Source organism: Dipodomys ordii, unplaced genomic scaffold (assembly GCF_000151885.1).
Source record: "Dipodomys ordii isolate 6190 unplaced genomic scaffold, Dord_2.0 Scaffold25, whole genome shotgun sequence".
NCBI classification, from domain to species: Eukaryota; Metazoa; Chordata; class Mammalia; order Rodentia; family Heteromyidae; genus Dipodomys; species Dipodomys ordii.
Window position 1 is genome coordinate 12707668 of NW_012267241.1, and position 27997 is coordinate 12735664.

Consider the following 27997-nt stretch of genomic DNA (forward strand, 5'->3'; position numbering starts at 1 on the left):
AGCTCAAGGCGAGCGCTCTACCACTTGAGCTACAGCGCCACTTCCGGTTTTCTGGTGGTTTATTGGAGATAGGAGTCTCACGGTTTCTCCTGCCCGGCTGGCTTTGAACTGCGATCCTCAGATCTCAGCCTCCTGAGTAGCTAGGATTACAGGCGTGAGCCACCAGCGCCCGGCTTTCTAGGTTTCTTTTTCATAGCCAAGGTCAACTCTAGGCCTTCCCATAAGATGGTCCTATTTGGAATTTAAGCACTTTCTTACCAGAGTTGACTTCTCACATCATAGCTAACTTATCCCTACTTTTAGACAAAGTGGGCTCCCTGTCATGGATTCTTCCCACTTTACTGAAAATTTAAATACGTCTTGCTTTTGGATCAAATATTGTATGCAGACCATGTTTACTGATCAGTAAATATTGTGCTAACCTGGCCATTTCACACCTTCTCTATTATTATTTTAGTCTGAATCACCATCATCCCTCTCTTGGATTCCTGTTTTGGCCTCCAATTAGTCTGCTGGCTTTCATTCATGCCTCTTCATAGTCTATTCTACTCTACTCATCACATATCCAGCAGAACGACTCAGTGTAGATACCAGATGAGGCCACCATGCAGCCTCTCAGCCAACCAATGCTTCTCCATACAAGCAGAACAGAATTTGCATTTCTTACCATGACCTGTCAGACACTACTTGATATGTCCCTGACTGACCTTTTGTGTTATCTCCTATCATTCTTCCCTCTCTATCCTTTATTATAATTCTTTTGCTGTTTCTCTAAAGGTGCTGGGTCATCTACTTTTACAGCTTTCATCTGGTTTTTGCCTTATCTGGCAAAGGTTTCCTCAGTGAGGAAATTGGTCTGTTTCCTCATTTCACTCAGACACTGGTCTGCCCTTTGTCAACTCTTTTTCTGCTTTATTTTTTCCATTCTTGTCATTGCCTCTGCTATGGAATTATGTGACACTGTCCATTTTTTTGTCTTATTATTATGTGAAGTTTTTAAAAACCAGATGTTTTTAAAGTATGACATTGATAAGATTTCTTTTTTTATTCCTTGGCAACACTGATAAAGTTTTCTTTTTTAGGTCTTCACATTTACCTGTGATGCCTGCAAACAAGTTATACTGCATGTTCCCTCTCAACTAGATGCTGAGAAATTTATTGGAAGAGGTAAAGAAAAATGCCTATTAAAATATTGGTAAATCATAAATGGGGATGTTCTGTTAAAAGTTAGTACATTTCTAGAACAATAACTGAATTGAATGAATAATTAAACTAATGCACCACATTTTTATTTGTAATACATTAGAGTGTCATTCCAATGAAATCTTCATTAAAAAACATGCTTATATGAAGTAGATAAACAGGTTTAGTTTGAGTAATAGAATAATTTTTAATGTTTGCCTTAAATGAAAGATATGGCTATATGCTAAGTAAGCCTCTAAGAAATTCATAAATAGTACTGAAACTATTTCTTGAGTTTAGAGGTATTGTCTTTGAATTTTCATTATAGAATATTTGTACATCTTATTGCATTTTACTTTCATACAATTTTTTATCAATTATTATTATTTGTTACATAACTCAAGTGTATAAAGAAAGATCCAGACAATGACAACACAGAATATTAAGAGTATTTCACAGCAGGTATGAAGAGCTTAGTAATATGTAATAACTATTGACAGCTATATTCTGGTTCTTGTATTTTACATGTTTTTACGTGTTACTCTGTAGCTGGTTTTAGTCAATAAGGAAAAACATTTTTCATGTTTGTTTAAATAAACACTGGAATTAACACGCCTTAATTTCAAGACAAGTGTCTTTTCTATGAGAGGATATAAAACTAGCATGAGAAGTGGTGCATATGTTTGAGCACAACTTAATCACATCAGTTCATACTTCTTTTAAAACTGCTAAGTGTACAAGTAAGAGCCTAATTTGAGTATGTGGCTCTCCTGATATGCATAGATTACTGTTAAAATGTATATTGTTTTGTTTCAACTTGTGAATGACTGTCATGTATTTTTTTATAGTTAATCTGAAGGAGTGTTTTAGATCTGCAAATCTAATACATTCAAGTGATCCTGATTTCCAAATTTTAGAAGATGGTTCAGTTTATACAACAAATTCAGTTCTTTTGTCCTCGGAAAAGAGAATTTTTACCATCTTACTTTTCAACACAGAGAGCCAAGAAGAGAAGAGAATTTCTGTCCTTTTAGAGAATCAAGCAGAGGTACATAAGACTGTATAAATGAAGTATAGTAATTTCATTTCTCTTGGTTTAACTAACATTACTAGTACGATGTGGAGTCATGATATCGATAGTTTGGTTTGAAAGAAAACGAATCATGTGAAGCCACTTTACAGTGTAAAGGGTTGTCCAGCACAGGTTATTACAGGTTACTATTTCTTCTCATTTGAGACATAAAAGGAGATAATCTACAGCATGAAAACTGAGATCAAACACAAAGAAAAATTTTGTTCCACACTATGCATGGATTTCCAAAAAGAAGTTTTGAATATTTTTATCTCTAATAAACTCTAACTCTTGCAACTTAACATAACTTGTTAGTGTTAGGAAATAGATGACTAATTTTGCAGGAAATTTAGACCATATATGCACCATTGTGATACTCAGGATCAAAATGGGCTCCATTCAGCCACTGGCCTTTTCTTGTTGCAGTAGTCTGAGAGTTGTCCCATGTTGATCTCTCTGTTGGTCCCCTGGCTCTTCTCACTTGCTGGTGGGGAGGAGGTGCTCCTGGTAAATATAAAGGGTGCATGCTCACTTCCTTCATCTCTATACTCCCATATTTTTGCATAGCAAAGTGGCAACATTAATTTTTTTCCCTAGGCTTCCAATTCCATCTCTTTTTCCTCCATAAACTTACCAAATTATTTCCTCATGAGGAGGATTGTCAGGATGACAGTTAGTATGGATCTTTCTTTTTTTCAATGGTGATATTCCATGTGGTTTTCAACCATTACCATAGTTTTACCCCTCCTCTGCTAATCCTCTTGAGAAAAAGAATAATGTATCCGAGTTTTGTAGAGAATGAAATAGTCATTGATTTCATTTTTTTCTCTCTCATTTAAATCAAGGTGGTAAAGGAAAGGTTTTCTAAAGAAAAAGTACTAAATCGTGCCAAGAGAAGATGGGCCCCCATTCCTTGTTCAATGCTAGAGAATTCCTTGGGTCCTTTCCCACTTTTCCTTCAACAGGTAAAGTTGCCTTTTTTTTTTTTCTGCTACGCAAGTCCATTATTTCTATTATTTAAAAGATTTGTGACATTGAATTTGCAGTTAAATTCAAATAGCCATGTAATGACTGGGCTTATTAGACATACATCAGGTTCCAGGGTTCAATGCCTAGCATCACAAAAAAGTAGGCAAAAAGTTCTATATGAGTGGATATGTATATCAGATTTTTTGTATGAGGGTAAATCTGTGTTCTTATATGTACTTTTTGCAGCTTTTGTCATGAAAAGGCTATCAATAAAATGGCTAAACCTATTTAGCTCTCTGAAGCATACTTTCTGTTCCTGTCTCTGTCTTTGTCTCTGTTCCTCTCTCCTTTTGTGACACCAGTACTGAGGCTTGAACTCTTTGATTTTTCAGCACTAGGCCAATAGTGCTAAATGCTGGTCCTGGGGCTTAAACTCAGGGCTTAGACACTGTTCTTGAGAATTTTTAGCTCAAGACGAGCCATGCCTCCACTTCCACCTTTTTTGGTGGTTAATTAGAGACAAGTGTCACATAGACTTTCCTCCTCAGGGCTGCCTTCGAACCACAGTGCTCAGATCTTAGCCTCCAAGGTAGCTAGGATTATAAGTATGACTCACCAGTGTCAGGCTCACTTCTGATTTTTTTTTAATGTTTAACTGGGATAAAATCTAATGACTTTCCTGCTTGGACTGACTGAGAACTTCAATCCTCTGATCTCAGCCTCTCAAGATGGCAGGTATCAGTCACACGCACCCAGCTTACATGTTTCTTTTTTATGGGGGGGGGGTCCAGTCATGGGGCCTGAACTCTGATCCTGGGTGCTGTCCCTCAGCGCTTCAGCTCAAGGCTAGTGCTCTACCACTTGAGCCACAGCGCCACTTCTGGCTTTTTTCTTTTTGCTTATGTGGTGCTGAGGAATCGAACCCAGGGCATCAGGCATGCAAGACAAGCACTCTACCATTGAGCCACCTTCCCAGCCCCTACATGTTTCTTCAGTGAATTAAAAAAAGTGAATAAATAAACAAGGGTATTTCTTAGGAAATTCTAAAATACCTTCAATTGCTGTGAAGGAGGATATATATGGTTTTCTATTGCTTAGTTCGAGTCCTTAACACATTGGATCCACATCTTCTGTTTCTCTTTTGAATTTATTGGGGGACTTCCTGAAAATCTGGCCTTCTTCTACTACTAGAAGGCAATATAAATCAGTTTCAGAACTGAGTTTCTTAATATTCACTTTGTGTAATGATGAGAGGGAACATTCCTTTATACTCTACTAACACTTTTAATAAGGCTGAGAGGAAAGCTGTTTAACGTTGAGAAAGAAACTGTTAGGAAATAATAGTGTTAGTCATCCTGCTATAATGATAGTCAAGCTCTTACTGAGAGGGTGAAAACAGTTTGGAAATAAGTTGTTTTCTGAATCAAGGACCAAAATGTCACCCTTACAAGATATTATTTCATTTTGGGGAGAGGGGGGGCTGGTCGTGGGGCCTGAACTCTGGGCCTCAGCTCTTCAGCTCAAGGCTAATGCTCTACCACTTGAACCACAGTACCACTTCCGGCTTTTTCTGCTTATGTGGTGCTGAGGAATAGAACCCAGGGCCTCATGCATGCAAGGCAAGCACTCTACCACTAAGCCACCTTCCCAGCCCAATTATTAATTCATTTTTTTTATTCTATTCCTCCTTCCGCACTCAACTCTGATAAGGAAGATGCAGACAGATGATAAAACTTCATTGAGAAATTTATTTTCCAACTTTTTTTTTTCTGTTGCTGGTATAAAGGTATGAATTCAGGGCCTTACTTGTTTGGTAGTGCTCTACCTCTTAAGCCATGATTCTAGCCTGTTTTTGCTGGTCATTTTGAAGGCAGAATCGCTCAGATATTTCCTCTTGGTTTCCAAATTTCAGTCTTCTAGAATCCAGTCTCTTGAATAACTAAGATTACAGATGTAAGCTGCTTGATTTTTTAAATTTTATATTATTTTTTATTTTTTGGAAGTTAGATAAGATCTCACTGTGTTGCTCAACTGGCCTTGAATTTGAGATCCTCCTGCGCTTGCCTCTTAAATTACTGGGATTATAGGTATGAGCCATCACATGTGGTTAAACTCAGTTTCTTAATGTTTTCTCATACACTATAAATCCTCTATGGGTTTTCTTTAATGACAATAGTATATTTTGTGATTGTTTAATTTATTTTTTTTAGTACCAGAAAAAAGGTTTTGGTTCACATAGATATCATTCAGTTTTAAAAAATATTTCTTAGTCTGAAAGTCTAAGTACATTTTTAGTCCATGTTTTACTCTTGAAATTTGTCTATTCTGAGGTCTCCTCATTTATTGATTTTTTGTTGATATGTAATACTAAAGAGGAAACTTATTATAGTAAAAATGGACATGTGATTGCATGAATATATGAAACAAACTTTGTCTTATGTTTATAATACCTATTCTCCAGGTTCAGTCTGACACAGCACAAAACTACACTATCTACTATTCCATAAGAGGACCTGGAGTAGACAAAGAGCCCTTAAATTTATTTTATGTGGAAAGAGATACTGGCAATTTGTATTGTACTGGCCCAGTTGATCGTGAGCAGTATGCATCTTTTGAGGTAATGTCTAAAGTGTGTGCATTAAACTTGGCCATTTGGTCTCTCATCAATTGACTTGCATTTTCTATTTTCTGAAACGGTTATTGATGTGCTGGCATAATAATAAGTTGAAACAAAAATAAGTAGAATAAGTAAAATTAGATTCTGGTACTATTGGTTTACTATTTATTTGGATTTTCTTTTTAAAGAAAAAAATCAGCACCATTTTGAAGAGTTGTTATCCAGTTTGTAGAAAAGATTTGTGAAGTTCTGTGTAAGTTTAGATACCAAAGAGGGTAAAGTGGCTCAAAGTTTCATGAATACTTTTTCACTGTAGAAAAGTAACTTTAAGTGAGCAGTTAAGGAATGTAGGCAGTATTTAATCGGGTTTAAGTCTTTTAAGTATCTGGTTCATGGTTTGATGTTTCAACAGGACCTGATTATCTTGCTTAACTCAATTTTACTTATTTTCCACCAAATTTGGGTGCATGAATCACTGCTTAGGAGACCAAATTAATTAAAGTAATAGATATGCAAGCTTTGAATTACATATTTAGGTTTAGAATTTGTACATAAGATGTTAAGAATATTAAGTCTACTGTTTTTAAATAGTAATTAGGAGAAATATTTGAATGGAAATTCATGTTGTAAAACTAGAAGTCATAGGTTATACAACTTATTATCATGTTTATTATATAATTTACAACCATTGTTAAGTTCTATTTCTGCTTTTTAACTTAAAAACTGAAAAGGAAGAGACATCTAAGTATAATCATCTACGTATAACTATTGACATAACTTAAAATCCTATCTACGAGAAAATAAGAAAATATCCCTACATAGAAAGATCCAGAAAGTTTTAGTGTAAGTCCATGCTACCTGAATCTCTCAAACAAAACAATACACAATCTGTAAGACTATTCTGGGAAAAATAACAAAGAAACTTCATGAACAATGCACCGCAATGACAAAGAAATGCAAACGATCTATGCTGTTATATTAGATAACTTCAAACATAACACTATGCTGCACCATGAAATGTTAGCTAACTTTTGGCATCAAAAATACTTCTAAAATAAGACAAATGGAAAGATGATCACAGCAATTCTGAGCATCTTTGAGCCAGATTTTATTTTAAAGGGTCATTTTTTTTGGCAGGGGTGGGGGTGGACAGGAGTAGGGAGCTAGCACAGAGATAGAGCACATGTGTAACATGTATGAATCATTCTCTTCCTTCTCCAATACCACAGATGAAAGAGATTATTTTTTGCTCTCTTCACAGATAACTGCCTTTGCTACCACTCCAGATGGCTACACACCAGAGTACCCACTGCCTCTCGTGATCAAAGTAGAGGATGAAAATGATAACTACCCAATTTTTACTGAATCAACATATGTTTTCACGGTTTTTGAAAACTGCCCAGTTGGTGAGCATCTACTCTAGTGATATAATTTAAATGTTTCCATGTTGGCCACTGGGAAGTAATAATAATGTGGGGGAAAGAACACGGAGGGGCATTTCACCGTGTGATTCTCTATCTATGTGTTCACCCTTGGGGAAGTTTCCTAGTTGGGACAAACTTCTAGCTCCTCATCTATAAAATGGATTCTCTACATGCCAGATTATTATGAAGACTATAAGTATCATAAGGAATACTAAGCATAGTACTTCAAAAATAGGAGTTAAACATTGTTTCTTGATTGATTTCTTTGGAAATAAAATGCCTATCAAATTTAAGTTTTCAGACAATTTTTTTTCTGTCATAGTGAGGTTTAGGTACAAGATTTTTGCTCTTTCCCTTGGCCTATTTTGAATGCTATCACTTTATGAATGTTAGTACTATTTTCCCTTGCCAAATATAGCAGCTTTTATCTAGAATGAATGATACATATTAAAATTTCTAGCAGCTGTATGATGAATTTTTCTAGAACAGCCATAATGTGATAACTAAAAAATACATTGTATAGCCCAAATTTCTAAATTCATTTTCTTGTCTAAGACTGGATGACAGGTGTCATATGTGTGCAATTTCTGTTAAGAAATATTTGGAGTTAGCCCTATGAAGACTAGATTTTTTTCCTGTCAAGATTTCAAGGAAGCTGAGTTTAAAATTACATAATTTATTTGACTAATCTTTTATTTCCTTTTAAAATTGCAATGATTAAATGAGAAGCCATTGTATGAAAAACTTCAGTAATCTTTAAGAATTAACTATAAGCTATTTGCTATACTTATTAAGTATAATGAATATTGCTCAATAAGGGTTTATCTGTTCATGTGTGCTTTCTCTTCTGTAAGGAAACCTTCTGAATGCCCATTCGTTAATCTGCAAGAAATAAAACTTAAGAAACAATAAAAAAATAAGAGTTAATAAGAGTTGCTTTGCAGTGGGGTGTTGATGGCTCATAACTGTAATCCCACGTACTCAGAAGGGTGAGATCTGAGGATCATGGTTTGAAGCCAGCCTGGACAGGAAAGTCCATGCATCTCTGATCTGTAATTAACCAGCAATAAACCAGAAGTAGAAGTTGGGGCCCAAGTGGTAGGTCATAAACCTGGAGTAAAACTGCTCAGGAACAGTGCCCATCCCTGAGCTGAAACTTCAGTATGAACTCTTTCTCTCTGTCTGTCTGTCTGTCTGTCTGTCTGTCTGTCTCTCTCTCTCTCACACACACACACACAAATGCACACACACACACATGCACACATAGTAGTTACTTTGCTTTCTTTGGGAGGTAAAGTGAGTGCTTTTAAGAGAACATATTGCAAAAAAAGTAGTCTTTCAGGAGTTGGATAGTCTTGAAACTAAGTGCTGATGTGTATAATAATTGAATGAGTGCCAATATTCTCATCATAATTGTAATAGTCATTGTGAACAATACAAATTTTTTTCCTAATCTTGTAAAAATGGCTCATTTTAGCTGGACATCAGAATGCAGTTTTGGGGATTTTCTCTTCCTAATTCAACCAATAATTATCAGAGAAAATTTACTCAGATAGTTACTCTAAATGAACACTTGCAAATAGACAAAGGCCAAAAATAATTCAAATGTGTGTGTGTGTGTGTGTGTGTGTGTATGTGTGTGTGTGCATGTGTAGGCATTTGCATACAATTGAACTCAGGGCCTCATGCTCTGTCTTAGTTTTGTTTTTCTTAAGACTGGTGCGCTGCCATTTGAGCCACACTTCCATTTCTTACTTTTTCCTGGGTAGTTGGAGTTACGAGTCTCTTGGATTTGTTTGTATGAGCTAGCTTTGCATAGAATCCTCTGACCTCAGCCTCCTGAGAAACTGGGATTACATATAGGTATGAGACACCTGCTCCCAGTACTGAATTTCTTAGCTTAGAAATGTATAGAGGTATTCGATATTAATATTTATAGGATCGTAGAGCAAAATTGGATATGATCACCAAATTCCAAAAGGTAAACATATTTAAAAGGCCATGGTACTTTGTGTAGAGGTTTGAAATGTACACCATCTCTGATCCTGGGAAATAATAAAGTAGTCCAGAACTTTCTGAGGTGAGCAAAGAGTCCAAAAAAGAAAAGCAAAAAGTCCAAAACCTTGGATATGTGAACATCTTGGAAATTAACTAGGAATTTTTCACATGTAGGCTCTTCTGTGGGGCAGGTGTGTGCAACTGATAAAGATGAGCCTGACACTATGCACACACGCCTAAGGTACACCATCCTTGAGCAGATACCACCCTCCCCCACGCTGTTCACCATGCATCCGACTACAGGAGTTATCACTACAACGTCATCTCAACTCGACAGAGAGGTAACATAAATGCCAACACATCAACCTTGTTTATGACTGGGTTAGTTAAGAGTCCAACATAATTAGCCCTAATCTGAATATCTGAAATCTGAAATTCTCCTAGATCTCACTTTCTGTGTGTAGGTGTGATGTAAGAAGTAGATCTATTCAGATCAGGTATGAAACACAGAGATAATGAAAATGTTGCATAAAATAATTAAGAAAAAAGCATATATGGCATAAGTGGATGTGTGTTTGGAATAAGGCCTATCACCAAAATATCTCATTGTGTGTAGGTAAAAATTTCATTATCAGAAAAAGTCTCAGATTCAAAACACTTTCATCCATTAACATTAAAGAAAAGGGACCTTCATTTTGCACCTAGATATTTCTGTGTGTCATCTGCAGGACTGCTTTTGAAAAATATGATGCAAATAAAAAAATTAGGAAAATTCTAATCTCAAATATATTAAGTGAAATAATTTTTAAAGAAAATAATCATTTAGTTTGTTTTGGAGTTTTGTAGTTCATGAAATCAAATATTCTCATATGAACGTATTTTGAATAGGAAATATAGGAAATATTAACTGTAAAACTTGAGCCTTTGTGGAAAAGTGCAGACATGTGCTATCTACAGAGAGGAATTCTGTCTGTGTGATTACTCCCTCAACAGCATCATGTCTGCTCTTCCCCTTACACAGATGTAAAAAAAAAAAACAAAAAAAAAACCTGTCTCTCTTTGGTTTCTCATTTTCAATACCTTTAGGTGTTTTGTAGACATATAATAACAAGAACAAAACTTCCTTCCCTTGATTTATCAGCCAATTGATTTTTTGCAATAAATGTCAACTCATTACCAAGAAAATATGCATTACGTCCTTTTAAAATAAAACAGCAGGAGATATAAATAAATCTTTACAGGCCATTATATTTCAAGTCTATACAAGTGGTAGATTATAAGGGAGGAGTAAACCAGGAAAACCACATGTTCAAAAAGCATAGAGAGAAAGTTGAGTGTTTTACCGCATGTAAACAAGAACGTAATTTACAGAAAATAGATGGCTTTGTAAAAAAGGATGAACATTCAGGCAGAAGGCTAGAGCTGATTTTCTTATATGATTTTGTCTTAGAAAGAAAGATGAATTAAACGGAAAAGGGAATCATTACAGTTGTAGAAGTGAAATCCTCAGTAGAGTTATTTCCCACTGCCTAAGACAGTATTATTTCTGGATCTGAGAAAAGAAAAAAAATCTCCTCTGTCTCAATCTGGAAGGCATTATTATGTTGTATGGGAAATTCTAAAACCACATTCTATTCCCCATCCAAATAAAAATTTATGTACCTCAAACCTATATTTTCATATTTATTTAATGATCTTTCTACAAATCTTAAGTATCTACTTTGTCACAGGAGGATATTTCACCTTACTATCTTACAAGATTGTTGTAGAAATCACAGTTAAATATCCTGGAATATAGGAATGCATTTTTGTAAAGATAAGGATTTTGATTAATTACCAGGAAATTGTAAGGCTAGTTATGACTGTAACTCTTATTCTGTTGAATAATAACAAAATCCATTGACAATACAGTCTTTGAATTGGTAGCATTTTATACTGACTGAAAGTTACTAGTGTGAGAAAATTTTTCATTTAGTACTTGAATGCTATGAAATTTGCTAATTGTTAATTTAAGGAGATTAGCATATAAGTTGATTTCCTTTGTAATGTTGCTGCTTTACCCTGATCATTAGCTTTCTTCTGTGTTTTCAGTTAGTTGAAAAATATCAGTTGAAAATAAAAGTACAAGATATGGACGGTCAGTATTTTGGTTTGAAGACAACTGCAGCTTGTGTCATTAATATTGGAGACGTGAATGACAACTTGCCAACATTTACCCGTACTTCTGTAAGTGTATGGTGCTTATACAAGGAAAATGTATAAACTAGTAGTAATTGTTAAACACGCACATCTCTATCCATGCCTCCTGATTTAAGATAGAGAAGTCACCCTGGAATAAAATCATTACTTGTTGTTACAACTTTAAAGTCATGTGAACATAGTACTTTAGAAGATGGAAGAGCCAAGCTTGCTTCACATGCTAGTCTATTTTTGTGAGGGCTAGTGAACTTGTTTTTCTTTTCTATTATTTTAGTATATGACATCCGTGGAAGAAAATACAATTGATGTGGAAATCTTACGTGTGTCTGTTGAGGATAAAGATTTAGTTGGTACTCCGAATTGGAGAGCTAATTATACAATCTTAACAGGCAATGAAAATGGAAATTTTAAAATTGTAACAGATCCCAAAACCAATGAAGGAGTTTTGTGTGTTGTTAAGGTAAGAATTTAAGAATTTGTAATTTATAATTTATAATATCATAGAATAGCATACTAGGATATAATGGAGAGAAAGATAATTCTGTTAAATGTGGGAATCAAATAGTAATAAAGTATAATGTCAATAAACTTTCGTGTTTTCTTGTCCCTTCCCCTTTAAAAGGCATTTATAAAATTAAAAAAAGGGTTTTTTACTATTTGGATACTATGCTAATTGAGGGATTCTGTTTTCTCCACCACTGTCATACATGTAGGCACCTGTTAAATGTTCTCATGAATACTCTTGATGAATTTCATGCCTATGTCCAAAGTTAGCAAGTCATACTGCATTAAAATAATATTGCCAGCTATTAAATGCTTGATCTGCTTTTCATCACATTTGCCTTGGCAGCCATTGAACTATGAAGAAAAACAACAGGTGACTCTGCAAATCGGGGTGGTTAATGAGGCTCCGTACACTAGAGATTCTGGTTCTCGTCTGGCCATGAGCACAGCCACGGTTACTGTGACAATAGTAAACCAGGATGAGGGGCCTGAGTGCAGACCCCCAACACAAATTGTCCGAATTAAAGAAAACTCACCCCCAGGAACAAGAAGCAATGGCTACAGAGCTTATGACCCAGAGGGAAGAAGTGACCATGGCATAAGGTATTCAAAGTTCTGTGGTTCTTCCTGCAACATGTTCTGGGTTTTAGGAATCTATAGCTTATTTTGATATCTGCTTTGTATTTGGCTTGTACTTTTTAATAGTTTAATTCCTCACTCTTAAAAGGTATAAGAAATTAAGTGATCCCAAAGGGTGGGTCACCATTGATGAAAATTCAGGATCAATCAAAGTTTTCCGAAGCTTGGATAGAGAAGCTGAGACCATCAGAAATGGCATCTATAACATTACAGTTCTCGCACTGGATAAAGGTAAGAAATTTGTTTTCAACACAGCTGTGTACATCTTCTGCTATGTATTTCCTAGTTTTAAACACACACACACACATACACACACACACATTTGTAGTACTGGGAGCTAAGGCCAAACCCAGGGCTTTACATGTGCTAGACCCTGAGCCACTTCTGGCTTTTTCTGCTTATGTGGTGCTGAAGAATCAAACCCAGGGCCTCATGCATTCAAGGCAAGCGCTCTACCACTGAGCCACCTTCCCAGCCCCTTTAATTGCTTTTTATATGTATAATAAATTGTCAGCTCTCTAGTCTAACTTTCATAGATCCTACCCATTCTCTCTAGTGTCAGTGTTCATCTTCCTTCTTCATTTTCTCCAGATCATTGAGATATATAAAATGCCTTCCCACTTCTTCACATATTTTTGTTTCTTAAAAAATATAATTGAAGCACCATATGTAGCTTATAGCTGCTGTTATCTGTGTAATCTATGCCTTCTAAGAACAAATAAGCATATATTAATTTTATTATGTATAATTTCCTGGTGAAAACTGAATCAATAAAAACACACATTTTGTTTCCCGTTTGTCTAGATGGAAGAAGTTGTACTGGGACCCTGGGAATTGTACTTGAAGACGTGAATGATAATGGCCCATTCATTCCTCAGAAGACAGTGGTGATCTGCAAGCCCACCATGACCTCTGCCGAGATTGTTGCTATTGATCCTGATGAGCCTGAAAATGGCCCACCCTTTGACTTTAGTTTGGAGAGTTCTGACTCCAGAGTACAACGAACGTGGAGATTGGCAAGAATTAATGGTATGTGTTTGTAGTCATGGCTTTTGTGTCACCATCCAGATGTGTAAAACACATATTTTTCCTTGATAAAATAGAGGAATAATTCTCTGTGTAGGATCCACTAGTGAAGAAGGCCCATGTTTCTCAGTTTATGTGAAGGGCAGTAGGCCTCTCTACTCTAGTGTTAGCCTCTCGCTCCCAGAATTCTCTTAGAGGATTCCTGACTTTTTATTCCTGCTCCAATGCTTACACAGTTACATACGTAACATAGTAATAACATCCGGGATCATGAGGGATTTCCCCCCTTGTGTCAGGAAGTGAACTGAGTCAGCTATCTCAGGCAGAATGTTTATTAAGGAATTTGTTTGGGATGAAGAGTTGTAATAATAGGAGAGGAAGCAAGATTGGATAAAGGAAGAAGTCAGGCTTCAGTATAGTCCAAATGATGGGGCCTCAGATGGCTGCAAGGGGCATCTTGAGTTAAATGGCCATTTAGAGTAATCCACTGTTTAGCTGGGCTAGGCATGAGCTCTGCCACTGAGTTATACCCTTAGCACCCAACTGTTAGTTCTCAAGAGTTTCTGTTGGGTGAACTCTTCTACAAGTCTGGGAAACACCAAGTTAAGAACCAATCCAACAGAGGCTTTGAAGTTGGATAGGCTTAGTGTAAAATGCTGGTCCCACCAGTTATTAGTTGTGTAACTCTAGGCATGTGATTTATCCTCTTTCAGCATCAGTTAACCCAAGTGTAAAATGGGATTCTTTGAGAAAGTCAATGAGAGGATTAATGAACTAGACCCTGGTCCTCTATGAGTCACAACTTAGACTTTGTTAATCTCATTATTTATGATAAGTTCTTACACAATAGATCTGACAGGTTAACAGTAATTTCTCTTAAAAAATCTTAACTCACTGGTTTCTTTGCTTAAGAATTTAGAGCTTCAAAGACTATACAAAATACTAGAATTCTTCACTAGATAGTTAAGTGAGAAATGGATTATTGTCTGACATGGTCATCTACATTTAAACTTACATAAGGTTCTCTGCCTGAACCCAGGGCTATACTCTTCTCCTTACTTCTTACTGTTGATCTGAAAACATGTATCAAAATGATTGACCCCAGTACTCTTTGGGAAGAAGAGATGCAATTACAATAAGCTAACTTATGATCTTCTAGTATGTTCTCAGTAAGGTGTGCTTGAAATTCTCAGAAATGAGTCTCTGACAATAAATTACAAGTTTTCATGTTTATTTGCCATAATGTATGAAAAAAAGTTAAAGGGAAATACTCAAAATCTCAATCTACTAATCTCTGATGGAACACATTTAAAGGAATATATAGATCAGTTTAATTGAATATTTTAAACGTATGATTAAAAAAATCAAATCCTTTAACAAGTCTTATTGCTTATCACAGGGAGGATTTGTTTATGAGCAGATAACATGCGTTATACAAGAACCCAATGATCTTTGTAAGGGATATCATAGCCAAGTAATAGTAGCTCAGATTGAAAAGCTGTGGTTCTAGGCCATCCTATCTCAACACACACACACACACAAAACTAGATATGGTGTTATACATCTGTCATCCCAACTCTAGCTGGAAACAAAATAAGATGGAGGAAGTTGATGCTGATGTTGGGGGAAAATTGAAACCCTATTACAGGCATAAATCAAGCAAGAGAACACCTGCTTAGCAAGCTCAAAACCCTGATTTGAAATCTCGGCACTAGTGAAAATAAAAGGCTATAACAACAGAATTAAAAAAAACATCATCAAAACCAATAACAACAACAACAAAGAATGAGGCAGCAGTGTGGACAAAGTTCTGTGTAAACTATGATGTAATGTGTTTATAATGGCTGTGGATATTAACATGGATGGTGTTTTGGCATTTGCACCAACCCATCATCAAGAGTGTCAATAGGGAATGGTGTGGTTCAAATGGTGGCATTCCAGCCCTGAGCAGTAAAAACTGAATGGGAGCACAAAGTGAATTCAAATCTTGGTTCTAATATGCTCTGTCTGTATGTATGTCTGTCTGTCTGTCTCTCTCTCTCTCTCTCTCTCTCTCTCTCTGTCTCTTTCTCACACACATCCATCTGTAGGGAAATACAGTAGCTATTCCATAAGTCATTTTTTTATGCTCACATAAAATCAGTCATCTGTAATGCTGGGTGTCATTTTTTTTTCTCTTTCAGATACAGCAGCACGTCTTTCTTATCAGAATGATCCTCCATTTGGGTCTTATGAAGTTCCAATCCGAGTTTCAGATAGGCTAGGCCTGTCTACAGTCACATCTCTGAATGTCATTATATGTGACTGTATTACTCCAAGTGACTGTGCCACTCGCTCAAGGGAAAGATCAGGCAATGGAGACGTAAGACTTGGACCGTGGGCCATCCTTGCAATCCTGTTGGGCATAGCAATGCTATTTTGTAAGTTCTTGCTTGAGTTTAAATAAAAGCCTTTACAGTATCTTCAGAAACCTCTTAGAATCAACATTATTATCTGTAGCTGATCATTTGTGGATTCATAGTTCTATTAAGTACACAGCATGATTAACACACAATTTTAGTATATTTATGTATGTGTGTGTGTATATATATATATATATATATATATATATCTTTAGTGTCTTCTCACCATACACATAAAATTCCAAGTAGAAAAAGAACATGTGATGCATACATAGTATGTACTTCTTTGATACAATCATATGTACATACTCTACATGGCCATTGTTTATGACCAATTGCTTTATGATTTATCTATATTAATCATTTTAATTCCTAACTTCACCATACTTAATGATAGACTTAAGTGTGTGCTTTTTTTCTTCCTTCAGGTATTCTATTTACATTAGTTTGTGGGACTTCTGGGACAACCAAACAAGTAAAAACACTTCCTGATGACCTACCCCAGCAAAACCTGCTTGTATCAAATACTGAAGCTCCAGGAGATGATAAAGTGGTAAGTCTCCTGTCTTTCTGAAATAAATACCAATATGTATTGTCCTGTAATCTATATCTCCTCCAAAGTAATTTGATCTGAGCAAGTTAACTGGTGTCAGTTAACTTTTCCTAAAATAGCACTCTTCCTACGGAACAGATAAAATGATTTTTATTCCTATGGTCAGATTTGATTTTTCAACTGGGCTACACAGCACTATTTAATAGCCCAAAATCTTTTAACCATGCCATTATTATTATGACTTCAAGTGTTTCATGGTTTTAATGTTAGACCTGACTTTTGTGGGGGGTTTTGTTGTTGTTTTTTTATCATTTAAAATGCTGCTCAGGCTGAACTATACTGAATTTAATTAGAGATCACCAGGATAATTGTTTTAAATTTTTTTCCGGCAACAGCAATAACATCACTTCAGACTTTGATCGTCCTGGGAAGAAGTTTAATGGGATCTCTCTGGCTGTGATGTGGGTTAGAAAGGAGCCTGAGGCTGAATATCTGAAGCAGCAATGTTACCGTCTCTCTATTGCTCTGAGTTTTTTTTTTTTAGCCTAACGCATGGAAGAAGAGCAAGTAGATTTTCTGTGAGAAGCATAATTGATGATCAGAGAAAATAGTTTTATAAAACAAAATCATGATGGTTCTCTAAAAAGGGATTTTATAACACTTAAATTACATGACAATGCCCGAACACACCACCTAGAAAACTAGTAGCCAAAGTTTTGACATTCTGCTATTTTTCTTCTGCCTAGTTTATTGTTTACATTTATCTAGAGTGCAAGGATTTGTGATCATAGCTAATTTTTATAGCCGCCTCATTCTTTTAAGGTTGAAGAGGATTACATTAGACACTGAATTAACAAAAAAGCAAAAACTGACCTTTACTTCTGTTGCTGCTCTAGTCAGGCCCAAGGGAATGTATAAGATAACCCAGGGGTGAGATGCTGGCAGAATATGAATAAAGTTGGGAATCCAAAGAAAGAAGGAATATACATTGAGCCATCTGTTTTACCTTCAGGTGTCAACCATTGGCATTTGCAATCTGCTTACTGTGTTAAGACACTGTGTTAACCAATAAGATTGCAGTAGCCAGGTACTCAAGATTAAGAAGACACCTTTAGCTCCTGCCTGCCCTCAGAGCGCTTATCTTTGAGTGCACAAACAAATCAAGGCGTTGTCTTCTTCGTGGTGTTCTTTTTCATATTTTTTGTCGGTGTTTATTTCCTCAACGCAAATTATTCCTCATTACAGTACTCTACAAATGGCTTCACTACCCACACAGTGGGCATGTCTGGCCAGGGAATTTGTGGCACATTGGGACCAGGAGTCAAAAACGGAGGGCAAGAGACTATTGAGATGATGAAGGGCGGACATCAGACCTTGGACACCTGCCGGGTGGCGACTGGTCATCACCACACCCTGGATTCCTGCAGAGGAGGACACGTGGAGACAGACAACTGCAGATACAATTACTCGGAGTGGTACAGTTTCACCCAGCCCCGCCTCTGTGAAGTGAGTTTCATTAAGTCTCCTAGAAAGCTCTGTAATATTCCCACTTAGTATTTATTTAGACCTTTATTTTCTATGTATGGTAACTATTTATTAGAAGGCTATTTTGTTTTTGCTATAGTTATGTTCAGATTTAAGTGATTATTTACTTGTCTTTGGCTTTATGCTCTTAGTGAAATACAAGGTTATTATCTCAGGGTTTAGTACATCGGATGATATGTTTTTGTTTTTGTTTTTAAACCAAAAAAGATGATACAACACCACATCAATGTGTGTCATCTCTAGGCCTATCTGGGACAATCTGAGCCTACATCCCATTTGAATATAACTCTATAGATGTTTTTCACTTTCAGCCATCATTTTGAAAGAGGGAAAGCAGTCATTACTTAACATGAACCCTTGTATACTTGCGACCATGTGTGACTTTTAGAAGCGTGCTTAGATGCTGAATTTGTAGTTTGATTTAATGATACACACCAATCATGTGCATTTTTTACATGTAGGAATCCATTAGAGGACACACTCTGATTAAAAATTAAACAAGGAAAGGTAAATCAAAGCAATTACTTTCATGTTAGTAAGTTTTGGTGCTTAAAATAATAATAATAAAATATGTTGTGTTTTTCCCCTTGGCAGAAGGTGCACCTGTGCAACGAAGATGACAATGATAAGCATGCTCAAGACTATGTCCTCACGTATAGCTATGAAGGAAAAGGATCCTTGGCAGGTTCTATAAGTTGCTGCAGTGACCAACAGCAAGAAGATGGGCTTGAATTTTTGAATAATTTGGAGCCCAAGTTTAGTACATTAGCAGAAGCATGTGTAAAGAGATGATCATATTCTATAAATCAACAAAAGTCAACTGTGTTACCATCTCATCTCCTCTCAATTATAAAGTAGGATTTTCAAAAAATAGAAGATATAGCCAGGCACTGGTGGCTCATACCTGTAACCTCAGCTACTCAGGAGATCTGCAATCTGAGGATTCACAGTTTGAAGCCAGTCTGGCCAGGAAAGTCTGTGAGACTCTTATCTCCAATTAGCTGCCCAAAAGCTGGAAATGAAATTGTAGCTCATGTTGTAGGGCACTAGCTGTGAGCAAAAAAGCTGAGGAGTGCCCAGGCCTTTAGTTCAAGCTCCAGGACCATCAAAAAAAAAAAAAAGAAAAGAAAATAGAAGATGTTATATTTGATAGTTTGTTTCCTAAATTTTGTAGAAGCCTCTTTGGCTAAATGTATATTTATAGAGAAACTCTGTAAAATAAGTACACAAATTTCTATTTTTGCATAAGTCTCAATTACCTGTCTTTCACACAAGTAGATCTATCCACAAATGGAAAATTCAAGGAAATTTGCATTATTGTTTACATTTGGGCAAAGTGACTACAGCCAATCTATAGTGCAATAAAATTTAGTTAAGTGTTCAACCTGTATTTATAGACTACTTGAAGTATAACCTAATTGGAGATGGTAGAGAATATTATCTGCAGGAAACAGATGAGACAATTGCTTGAATGGTGCTCAGACACTTGTTTTCCTAAGCATCCTACAGTGTGTGTACTACATTCTTGCTCTTCTTCAGCTCTTGGAATATGTACTTTCTTCATGGTGCAAAGGGAGATTTCTAACCAGACGATGCCTGTTAATACAATTCCAACTTGTTGGAAATATGCCTTTTAGATTTTATTTTATGGAGAATATTGAACTGAATCTACATTTTCTTTATTCTCTGCTTTGTTAGTGAAATTTAACTTTCAAACATGCTTTCGGAATGTAATTTTATTCCTGTAAGATTTTTGGCTTTTAAATGTCAAATGTCTCCTACCTCCTTTCTTTCTTGTTCTCTTATCTTTGTCTTTATCTTTTCCCCCCCTGGGTTTGTTAACCCACATATTTTAAAAAGTTGATCCTTTTTCTCTTATAGAGTGAATTATTCCTGTTTCATTATATATGAGCTTATATATTCTTGTCTTATTTGAAAACCAATGCAATATTAATTTTATTGTTATAAAAATCTTGGTTATTGTTTCATTATCTTCTCAGCAAAAATCCTTTAATTTTTGTCATTGAAACTATAGAACTACATTATCATTTTATGAGTGTCACCATTTTATGTTAACAAAGAAATGGTATAATTCAAGTCGGTAAGGGTATTATTCAACACAAAAGCTCATTTATATCTTCCGTCTTTAATGAAAGTATAATTTGTAAATTAAAATCAGCTTTATAATACAGGGATCTTGAAAGATCTATGAGATAACAATTTTTGTTAAACTTTAGATAAGATTGCTAGTCATATCGCCTTGTTTATAAAATTAAATTTTAGCTTTTTGTGATTATAGTTTTTAGCAAATATATGAATGGGCCAAACTATTTACGTTTTAAAACAATAAGAACAATTAAATTCAATGACCAACCAAATTCCAGGCCAGATTTCATGGCTTGCTTAGTTGATGAATTCTCTATGTTTGCTAACTATTCAGACATTTGGAATACATATCTCATATTTATAATGTGCCTATCTGGACTTTGTAGGGTTGGCTAATAGCAATTATTTTTCAGAAGTAATATTGGTTCAATAACCAACTATTTTTCAATAGCTTCATTATTCCTTAGTCAAAAATACAATGCCAAAGAATTATTTTTATTATAATTCATTGTCAAAATTCTTGTATATTATTAATATGGTGAAATAAATGGGGCAGATATTTAAAAAATTAGTGTGTTTGCCAGTTGTTGGGTTTGATACAATTTTTAGGGTTATGCTTTTCTGATATAGAAAGCTGAGTCTTTTTTAAAGACTATTTCTAGAATTTGCTGTTTTCTTTTGGGGATATCTTTGGTATAGTGTTACAACCACATTTGTATAATGTTACTGTTTTAAAGTTCAATGCTGTGGTATTGGTTAATGTATTTATTTTCTCTGTATCTGTTTTTTTCATCTGAAAATGGAAGATACTACTAGAAGTCGTTCCCTGGTGGTTGTATGACACAAATAAAATTTGCTTTTAAGTGTGCATGTCAGACAGTGTTCTGCCTTAATGGGCACTTCTCATAATAATAAATGAATTTTAATAAGCCACATATATAACCTGCTTTGTATTAACAAAATGCCAATCAAGAAAATATAATAATGAACTCCATAAATTTGATAAGTTGTCAATTGAGACCATGTTTCTTCATAGTGATCACCTGATGATGGGATTATGTATGTATACAATTGTGCAGAACATATTTTGGTACTGCTGCTGCATCTGCATAGGATTACTTAGTTTGTATTACTTGGAAACTCCCTGGTTCAAAAGATGGAACCAGAAGATCTGCCAGCAAGCTTTTCCTTACTGCTCCGCTAGCTGTCCTAATGGACATCAGCAATGCTTTCTGGGATTTGGAGGCTCTTTATTAGTCACTATAGTAATCTTAAGTGTAAAGACGGTTTCCAAGTAAGATTCCCAGAGCGAAGTCCCAGTTCCACCCTTCCTAGGGATGGGTTTTGAAGTCTACTTGGAAGGATTTTTGTCAGAATGCATAGAAGTTAATTCACTGTGAGACCACACCGAGTTGCACTCAGTGTACCTTAGCTACTGCAACTGTCAACATGAGGTGATTGTTGGAAATAATGGTAGATTCTGTTTCAGATGGTATTACAGTTGCTGTATTGCTAGGTGCCCGAATCGTCATTTATTTGAGATGGGCTTTGGCAACCTTCAGGGCTCAGAACAGTGTCTAGGTCTCCCATTCTTGCTATATAGGAATTTCACCCACAGCCTAGGACTCAGCATGCTAAATCCTGATGCAATTAAACTGGAGAGTAAAATTTCTAAACCATTGTTTGCCTCAATGAAGCAAAAGCTTTGGGATTTCTCTGAAGAAAGGGTGATGTCTTTTCTCTACAAGGAGAAAAGCAAAAGAGGATTATTAGTGCAGTCTTCCTTTCTTCTTCCTTCCTTCCTCTCTCTTTTCTTCCCTCCCTCTCTTGTTTATTTATTGTTTGATTTTTTAAAAACAAGTTTCTCTTCTAGCCAAAACTCGCCTCAAATTCACCTATGCTCTTCCAAGTGGGAGGTGCAGTGTGCAGTTTTATTTGGGATTTCTGTCTAATCATTTTCCTCTTTCTTTAAATTTTCATCTTAAGAACAATTTTTATCTTGAATCTTAATTCTCTCATGCCAAATTTGATATTAACTCTGCCTCCTTCCTGTATCCTAGGCTCCAGGTTGAAGTCTTGATACCTGACTTCATTCTGGTCAACCCATTTCAAAGCATTCTGAGAAGGAAAGGCCTTTTCTTCTCCTATAAATGGAGTCTAAGGTGTTGCATCATACACATGGAGACCTACAGCTCTTTTCAGCTCTTTTTTGGAGACTCTTGTTAACCCTCTAGCACTTTAAATTCATACGTAGAAAGAAAGATGTGTGATGCTCCTACCTCAAATCAGGTGCTCCCAAGTTTTTGCCTAAATGGTGTCTTAAACTGAGAATCTTTGATTTCTTTTCTCTTTGTACAACCTCTTTATGTGCTTCAATTGTTAAATTTTTTGAGTATTTTAAGCACTAACTCATTCATAAAACAATTCAGTTGTTCAACATCATTTAATGCCTTTCTAGTGTAGTCATTCATGGTCTTCTAGTGTATGTTACACACACAGCTCTAGTATGAGAAAAGAATAAGATGAATCAGTTCTATTCCCCACCCACATACTCTGCAGGCCAAGACATGGTAGATGTGATTAAGGAATGGACTAATAATGCCTGTAAAATATATGTGATGCCTGGAATATACATTGAAAACCAAATGTGAAGCTGTGGCTCAAGCAGTAGAGCATTATCTCTCAGCAAAATGTCTCAGGGACAGTATTCAGGCCCTGGGTTCAAGCTCCAGGACCAGCACACACAGAAAAAAGTCACCAATCTCCTTTTACTCTCCCCTCTGTGGCACAGGTGTTTATAAATGATTGTTCATTATTAGAGTAGGAGGTGTTGAACTTCAACATACATTCTTTGTCTTCCTCCCTGATTCACTCATTGTCCATTTCTTCCTTTGTACATATATAACACTTTTTGAAGACGTGCTCTAAATATCATCTAGATATTGTTCTTCTAGAGCTATAATGTTCATTTATAAGTGTGTGTGTGTGTGTGTGTGTGTTTGTGTGTGTATCTTCATGTAAGACACTCATGGAGGACAAAGGTAATCACATCTGTATGTTTTATATGCTAGTGGTCCGTGTATTTCAGGAGACCAAATTTCATACTCCAAGTCACTAAGAGAAAAGATATCAAAGATTACATATTGAGAGTTTTGAATGCTACATTACTTTCTCCTGGCATACATTTTCTATTATAGACCTAAAGTATTTATGATTCTACATTGAATCCTTTTTGAATGAGGAGACCTTGAGTGAATAGAACATCAAACATTTGTAGTTAGAATTTAGTGCAAGAGATTGAAGCATGAGGCTTTGGAATCTCATTCTTCTGTTTCCGCTTGAGTAGTGTGGGTGGCAGGTGGCAAAGTTGCAGTCTGAGTATTATGGCTTCAGGTCAGCTCAACTCCTCCACTAATTATTTCGTAAACCTGCTTATAGCCAGCTGCACCACAGAGAAATGCAACCCATAAGGATTCTTGTCTCTCTTTGTCACCAGGGCAGTGGGTACTCCCATTTGTTGGATGGATGGATGAATGAATGAATGCACATGTGTATTCTGTAATTGATGAAGATTAGACTGGAGGATTGCTTGAAGATTATTTTTCTCAATGTGATGCTCACTGTTCAATGTGAAAACTATGTATATAACTACCCATCCCCTTGATTTCATGATGTGCTATCATTGGAGGGAATTATATTTTTAAAATAATAAAAAAACCACTTTCTGAAGAATAGCAAATATGAACCAGTATGGTTTTTGGAATTTGGCAAACAGTTCTTAAGAGCATACCAGAGTGGGGTGCTGGTGGCTCAAGCCTGTAAGCCTAGCTACTCAGGAGGCTGACATCTGAGGAACACAGTTCAAAGCCAACCTGGGCAGGAAAGACACTCATCTCCAATAAACCACCAGAAAACCAGAAGTGGCACTGTGGCCTAAGTGGTAGAGCGCTAGCTTTGAGCTGAAGAGCTGAGGGACCCGGACTTCAAGCCCATGGCTGACCAAAAAAAAAATTATACCAGAGCTATATTAATTATCTTAACCCAAGAAACATCCACAAACTAGAAGGCAGGGAAGAGGACACAGATCTGAGAATTTTATCCTCATTAGCTAGGAAATCCATTCTGTAACAGACACCACAGTACTGTGCACTGAGAGAAACCTTCAGATGAAGACCAGAGAAAGGCACAAGCCTTGAAGGCAGTGACTGCATGGTCTGTCACATGACAATATGCTGTGTGCGGTCATTGTATGAGATGACACAGACAATGTGGTGAAAGACCCTACTGCTAATGATGGGAAGTCCTGACACACAGCTAGATGTCTGTGTTTCCTTGGGGTGGGGCGTGTATTTTTCTTTATTATTTCTTCCCCACCCAGTCTGAGTTTCAAGATCTGAAGACTGACATCCTAAAAAGTAGGAAGTGATCATTACTGGGAAGATTTTCTATCCTGATCTGACCAGTGTCCCTTATTCCAACTCTGGTTAATTACAGGTTAAGTCATTTTCCCTTAAATCCTATTTAAAATTAAGCAAATAATGCCCGTCACCTGTGCATTTTAAAATTTAATTTTAAAATTAAGGCATTCAATTTAGAATCTTCAAGTAAAATGAAAAAAAAAACAGGGAATACCAAGAAAGTAATGTTTTGATAGAGCTAGTTGAGATAAAGCACTTTGTTCTTATATTAAAAGAAACAAATCTCATTTTCCAGAGGCCTTTTATTGTGTACTGGCTTTGGGACATCTTGCTTGTTTCTTTCACTCCATTGAGAATTTTCTAAATTCTAGATGCATGTGAAGCCAAAGATGAAATGGTAGTTGATGCATGGGGCACATCTGTATTAGGCTTTATTTCTTTAGTATTCTACTCTTGTGCTCCTACGGACAATCTGGCCATAGCTACATGTTGAGTATGTAGAATTTCTAGCGGCACATTTTTTTCTTTAATTGTTTTGATATGATTCAGGAGTGGGCATAGAACAGAATATTTAAGCTGTTTATAAATGTCAGAGTAGACTTGGTGAATATTTGCTTGATTATTTTTTTGAGTATGGTTCACAGATAATCTGTATTATAATTGCCTATGGTATTTGTTAAGGTAAACATCCCCTACGGAACCAGTACATTGAGATGACAAACTACTGGGTAGAAAATGACTTTAGCTTTTTCCAATCATGCTTTTTATCTCCACTACTCTGATGAGTATCACTTCCCTCTTGTCACCAGTGACCTATTCATGTCAAACCCAATGTTCACTTTCTAGCCCTAATCTTACTTGATTTCTCCAATGCCCTACTGCCTTCTGGTCTGCAGATTCTCTTCTTGCTTATGGGGTGCCACATTCACAGGGCACCTACCTTGGTCACTGATCTCAGCTTTCTAGCCTAGGAGGCATTTTTTTCTTTCCCTCCCCTACTCTAAGAATTGGAATACTGTGTCTTCTCTAAATTTTCTCTTTTTCATCCCAAAGTTTTAAGTAATTAATGTATCTGAACTTGCATACATAGAAGACATGTCAAATGTCACATCTAATAAACCCCTTGATATTTTAATCCAATGATATGTAAGTCTCTCTCTCTCTCTTTTTTCTCTCTCTTTCTCCTTTTCTCCTAATTTCCCATTCTGTTGTCTAGTCTAAAGTCATTGTAGGCATCTTTGAGTCATCTCTATCTTTTATAACCTGTCTCCAACCCAACGACTAGTCCAAGGAGGGCTATCACAAATGAAAATTTTGATACCTATGCTTTTTATTTCCCTCTAGCAATCGTTTGGTTAGAGCAATCATGAATTTAAAAATACATGTAAAACTGATCCATGGCCCTTTGCATTCAAAATCTGTCCATAACTTTTTAGGAACAGATGTAGTTAATATAAAGCCTATATTTATTTATGAGTTCTTTTTCTTTAAAAACATTCATTGCTTCTTTTTTTATACTTTCATGTCTTTTTACCCCTCTTGACTCATTTCAGCACCTGTTGACTTCTCTTTCTTTTCTGAATACATCAAACTTACCTTGACCCAGGACTTGTACACTTGAAGCCAGGACACTTTTCCTTCAGATCACTAGTCCCATCTAGTATTATTTCAATTACTCTATAAAATATCCATATCTTGAGCTATTTAAACTGTCTCAGATGTCAGCGCTATTTGGTCTTCCTAAGAGGTGGGTTTTAGAAAACCTTTAGTTTCAGGAATCATTTGGTCCTACTGTTATCTGTGTCCTGAAAACTTGGCTGTTTTCCTGGTTCACAGTGTGGGCTAGAAAGACAAATTTAGGTGAAGCATGTGCTAAAGGAAGAGATTAAAACCAAACCAAACCAAACCCATAATCTCTGGGTGGAGCTGTCTCAAAAGGAAACAGGGTTTAAGACTGCAATGCCTCTGATTAGGAAGGTATTATACTTCAGCATTAGGGTGAAGGCTATGGAAACATCTAACTTTGTCTTATATTTACTATCTCATATTCATCAAAGTGATGCTTAATAATTTTGGTTTACTAAGCATGAAAAGAATACCAAAATAACATGGACTTTTTTTCTTGCCAATGCCTTTAGATATCAAAGCAAACTGTGAAAATTGTTTCTCTGTAAGATGAGGTATTTTGTTTGCCAGCACTGTGATTTGAGCTCAAGACCTTGAACATCCTAGGCATGTGCTCTATCATTTGAGCCAGTCATATTTTTTCCGCTTTTACTTAGTTTTATAGATAAGGTCTGGGGCCAGCCTTGGTCCTTCCACCTATACTTTTCATGTAGCTGGAATTACAGCCATGCACCACTCCAAGTCCAAGCGGAGGAAAACTGTAATTATCTGAGAACCATATAAGAAACACCAAGTCCCAATAATCAGAGTAAATATTTTCTGTACAGTCAAGCAGAGCTGTTGGAAGTTTACTAGAGATGACTTTCTCCAAGGACAACAGGAAATATCTGGCTTTGAATGGATAATTGGAGAAAATAACTCTTAATGAGGGTTACTCTTGAAGTTGTCTTATATTAAGGAATGGAGTCTGAAAGTAAGAGTAATGGAGTACAGATGAACAACAATGAAGACAGCAAAGTGGAATTTTTTTCATGCCCACTATGAAATGAATACACCCAAGGCTTTCTGATTGGACACAGAGTAGACAGTTTATGCAAGTGCATCAAAGATGGTTAAAACATAGGAACTGGAGATGTTACTTCTAAATTAAATGAAAACTAGTGTTAAAGAAGAGTCATTTAAAAACATGCATCTTGAAAACTTCCAGAGACTGAATTCTTCCAAACTCAAATTGTTTTATGGGTTTTTAAATTTCTGCTATTATATTTCTAGCTGAGCAGAGAGTCTTCTCTTCTCTAGCAGATACCTGTGCTCTTGGTCAAGAAACATGTTTTAGAATCAGTTATCTAGAGCAAGAATCTTACCCTTGATCTCACATTAGAATACATTGAGTGAGTTTACAAACAGTGAGTTCAATACAAATGGTTTGAGGGTTAGGATAAGAGTTGAGGTGGACCAGCATGTTGATATTCATTAAAGTCTCCCCATCATACAATGACATGCAGTCAAAAGTAAGAACTAATGATGATGTTCCTAACTTTACAGCTTCTCGGAAGTCAGGACCTTAGTCGGACCTAGACAAACTTCAGCGACAATTTCTCATACCTTTCCAATCATTTGCTGTGCCAAGTCTTTCTTTTTGAAGACTGTAAATTAAAAATAGAGCCAGCTACCCAGGAGGCTGAGATCTGAGGGTTGTGGTTCAAAGTCAGCCTTG

General features: G+C 36.1%; 1 protein-coding gene across 1 annotated transcript in view; it reads left to right on the forward strand.

Annotated features, from left to right (window-relative positions):
* The window catches only part of Dsc2 (desmocollin 2), a 26339-nt gene extending 7294 nt beyond the window's left edge, over positions 1-19045 (forward strand). The window contains exons 2-16 of the mRNA XM_013014809.1: positions 1083-1167; positions 2031-2230; positions 3100-3219; positions 5685-5840; positions 7102-7246; positions 9437-9603; positions 11354-11488; positions 11736-11921; positions 12312-12568; positions 12693-12835; positions 13409-13633; positions 15814-16050; positions 16461-16585; positions 17831-18091; positions 18725-19045. Coding sequence (XP_012870263.1) covers positions 1083-1167; positions 2031-2230; positions 3100-3219; positions 5685-5840; positions 7102-7246; positions 9437-9603; positions 11354-11488; positions 11736-11921; positions 12312-12568; positions 12693-12835; positions 13409-13633; positions 15814-16050; positions 16461-16585; positions 17831-18091; positions 18725-18922 — 2640 coding nt within the window. The 3' untranslated portion in view covers positions 18923-19045. The remainder of the gene's footprint in view (positions 1-1082; positions 1168-2030; positions 2231-3099; positions 3220-5684; positions 5841-7101; positions 7247-9436; positions 9604-11353; positions 11489-11735; positions 11922-12311; positions 12569-12692; positions 12836-13408; positions 13634-15813; positions 16051-16460; positions 16586-17830; positions 18092-18724) is intronic.
* The last annotated feature ends 8952 nt before the right edge of the window (positions 19046-27997 follow it).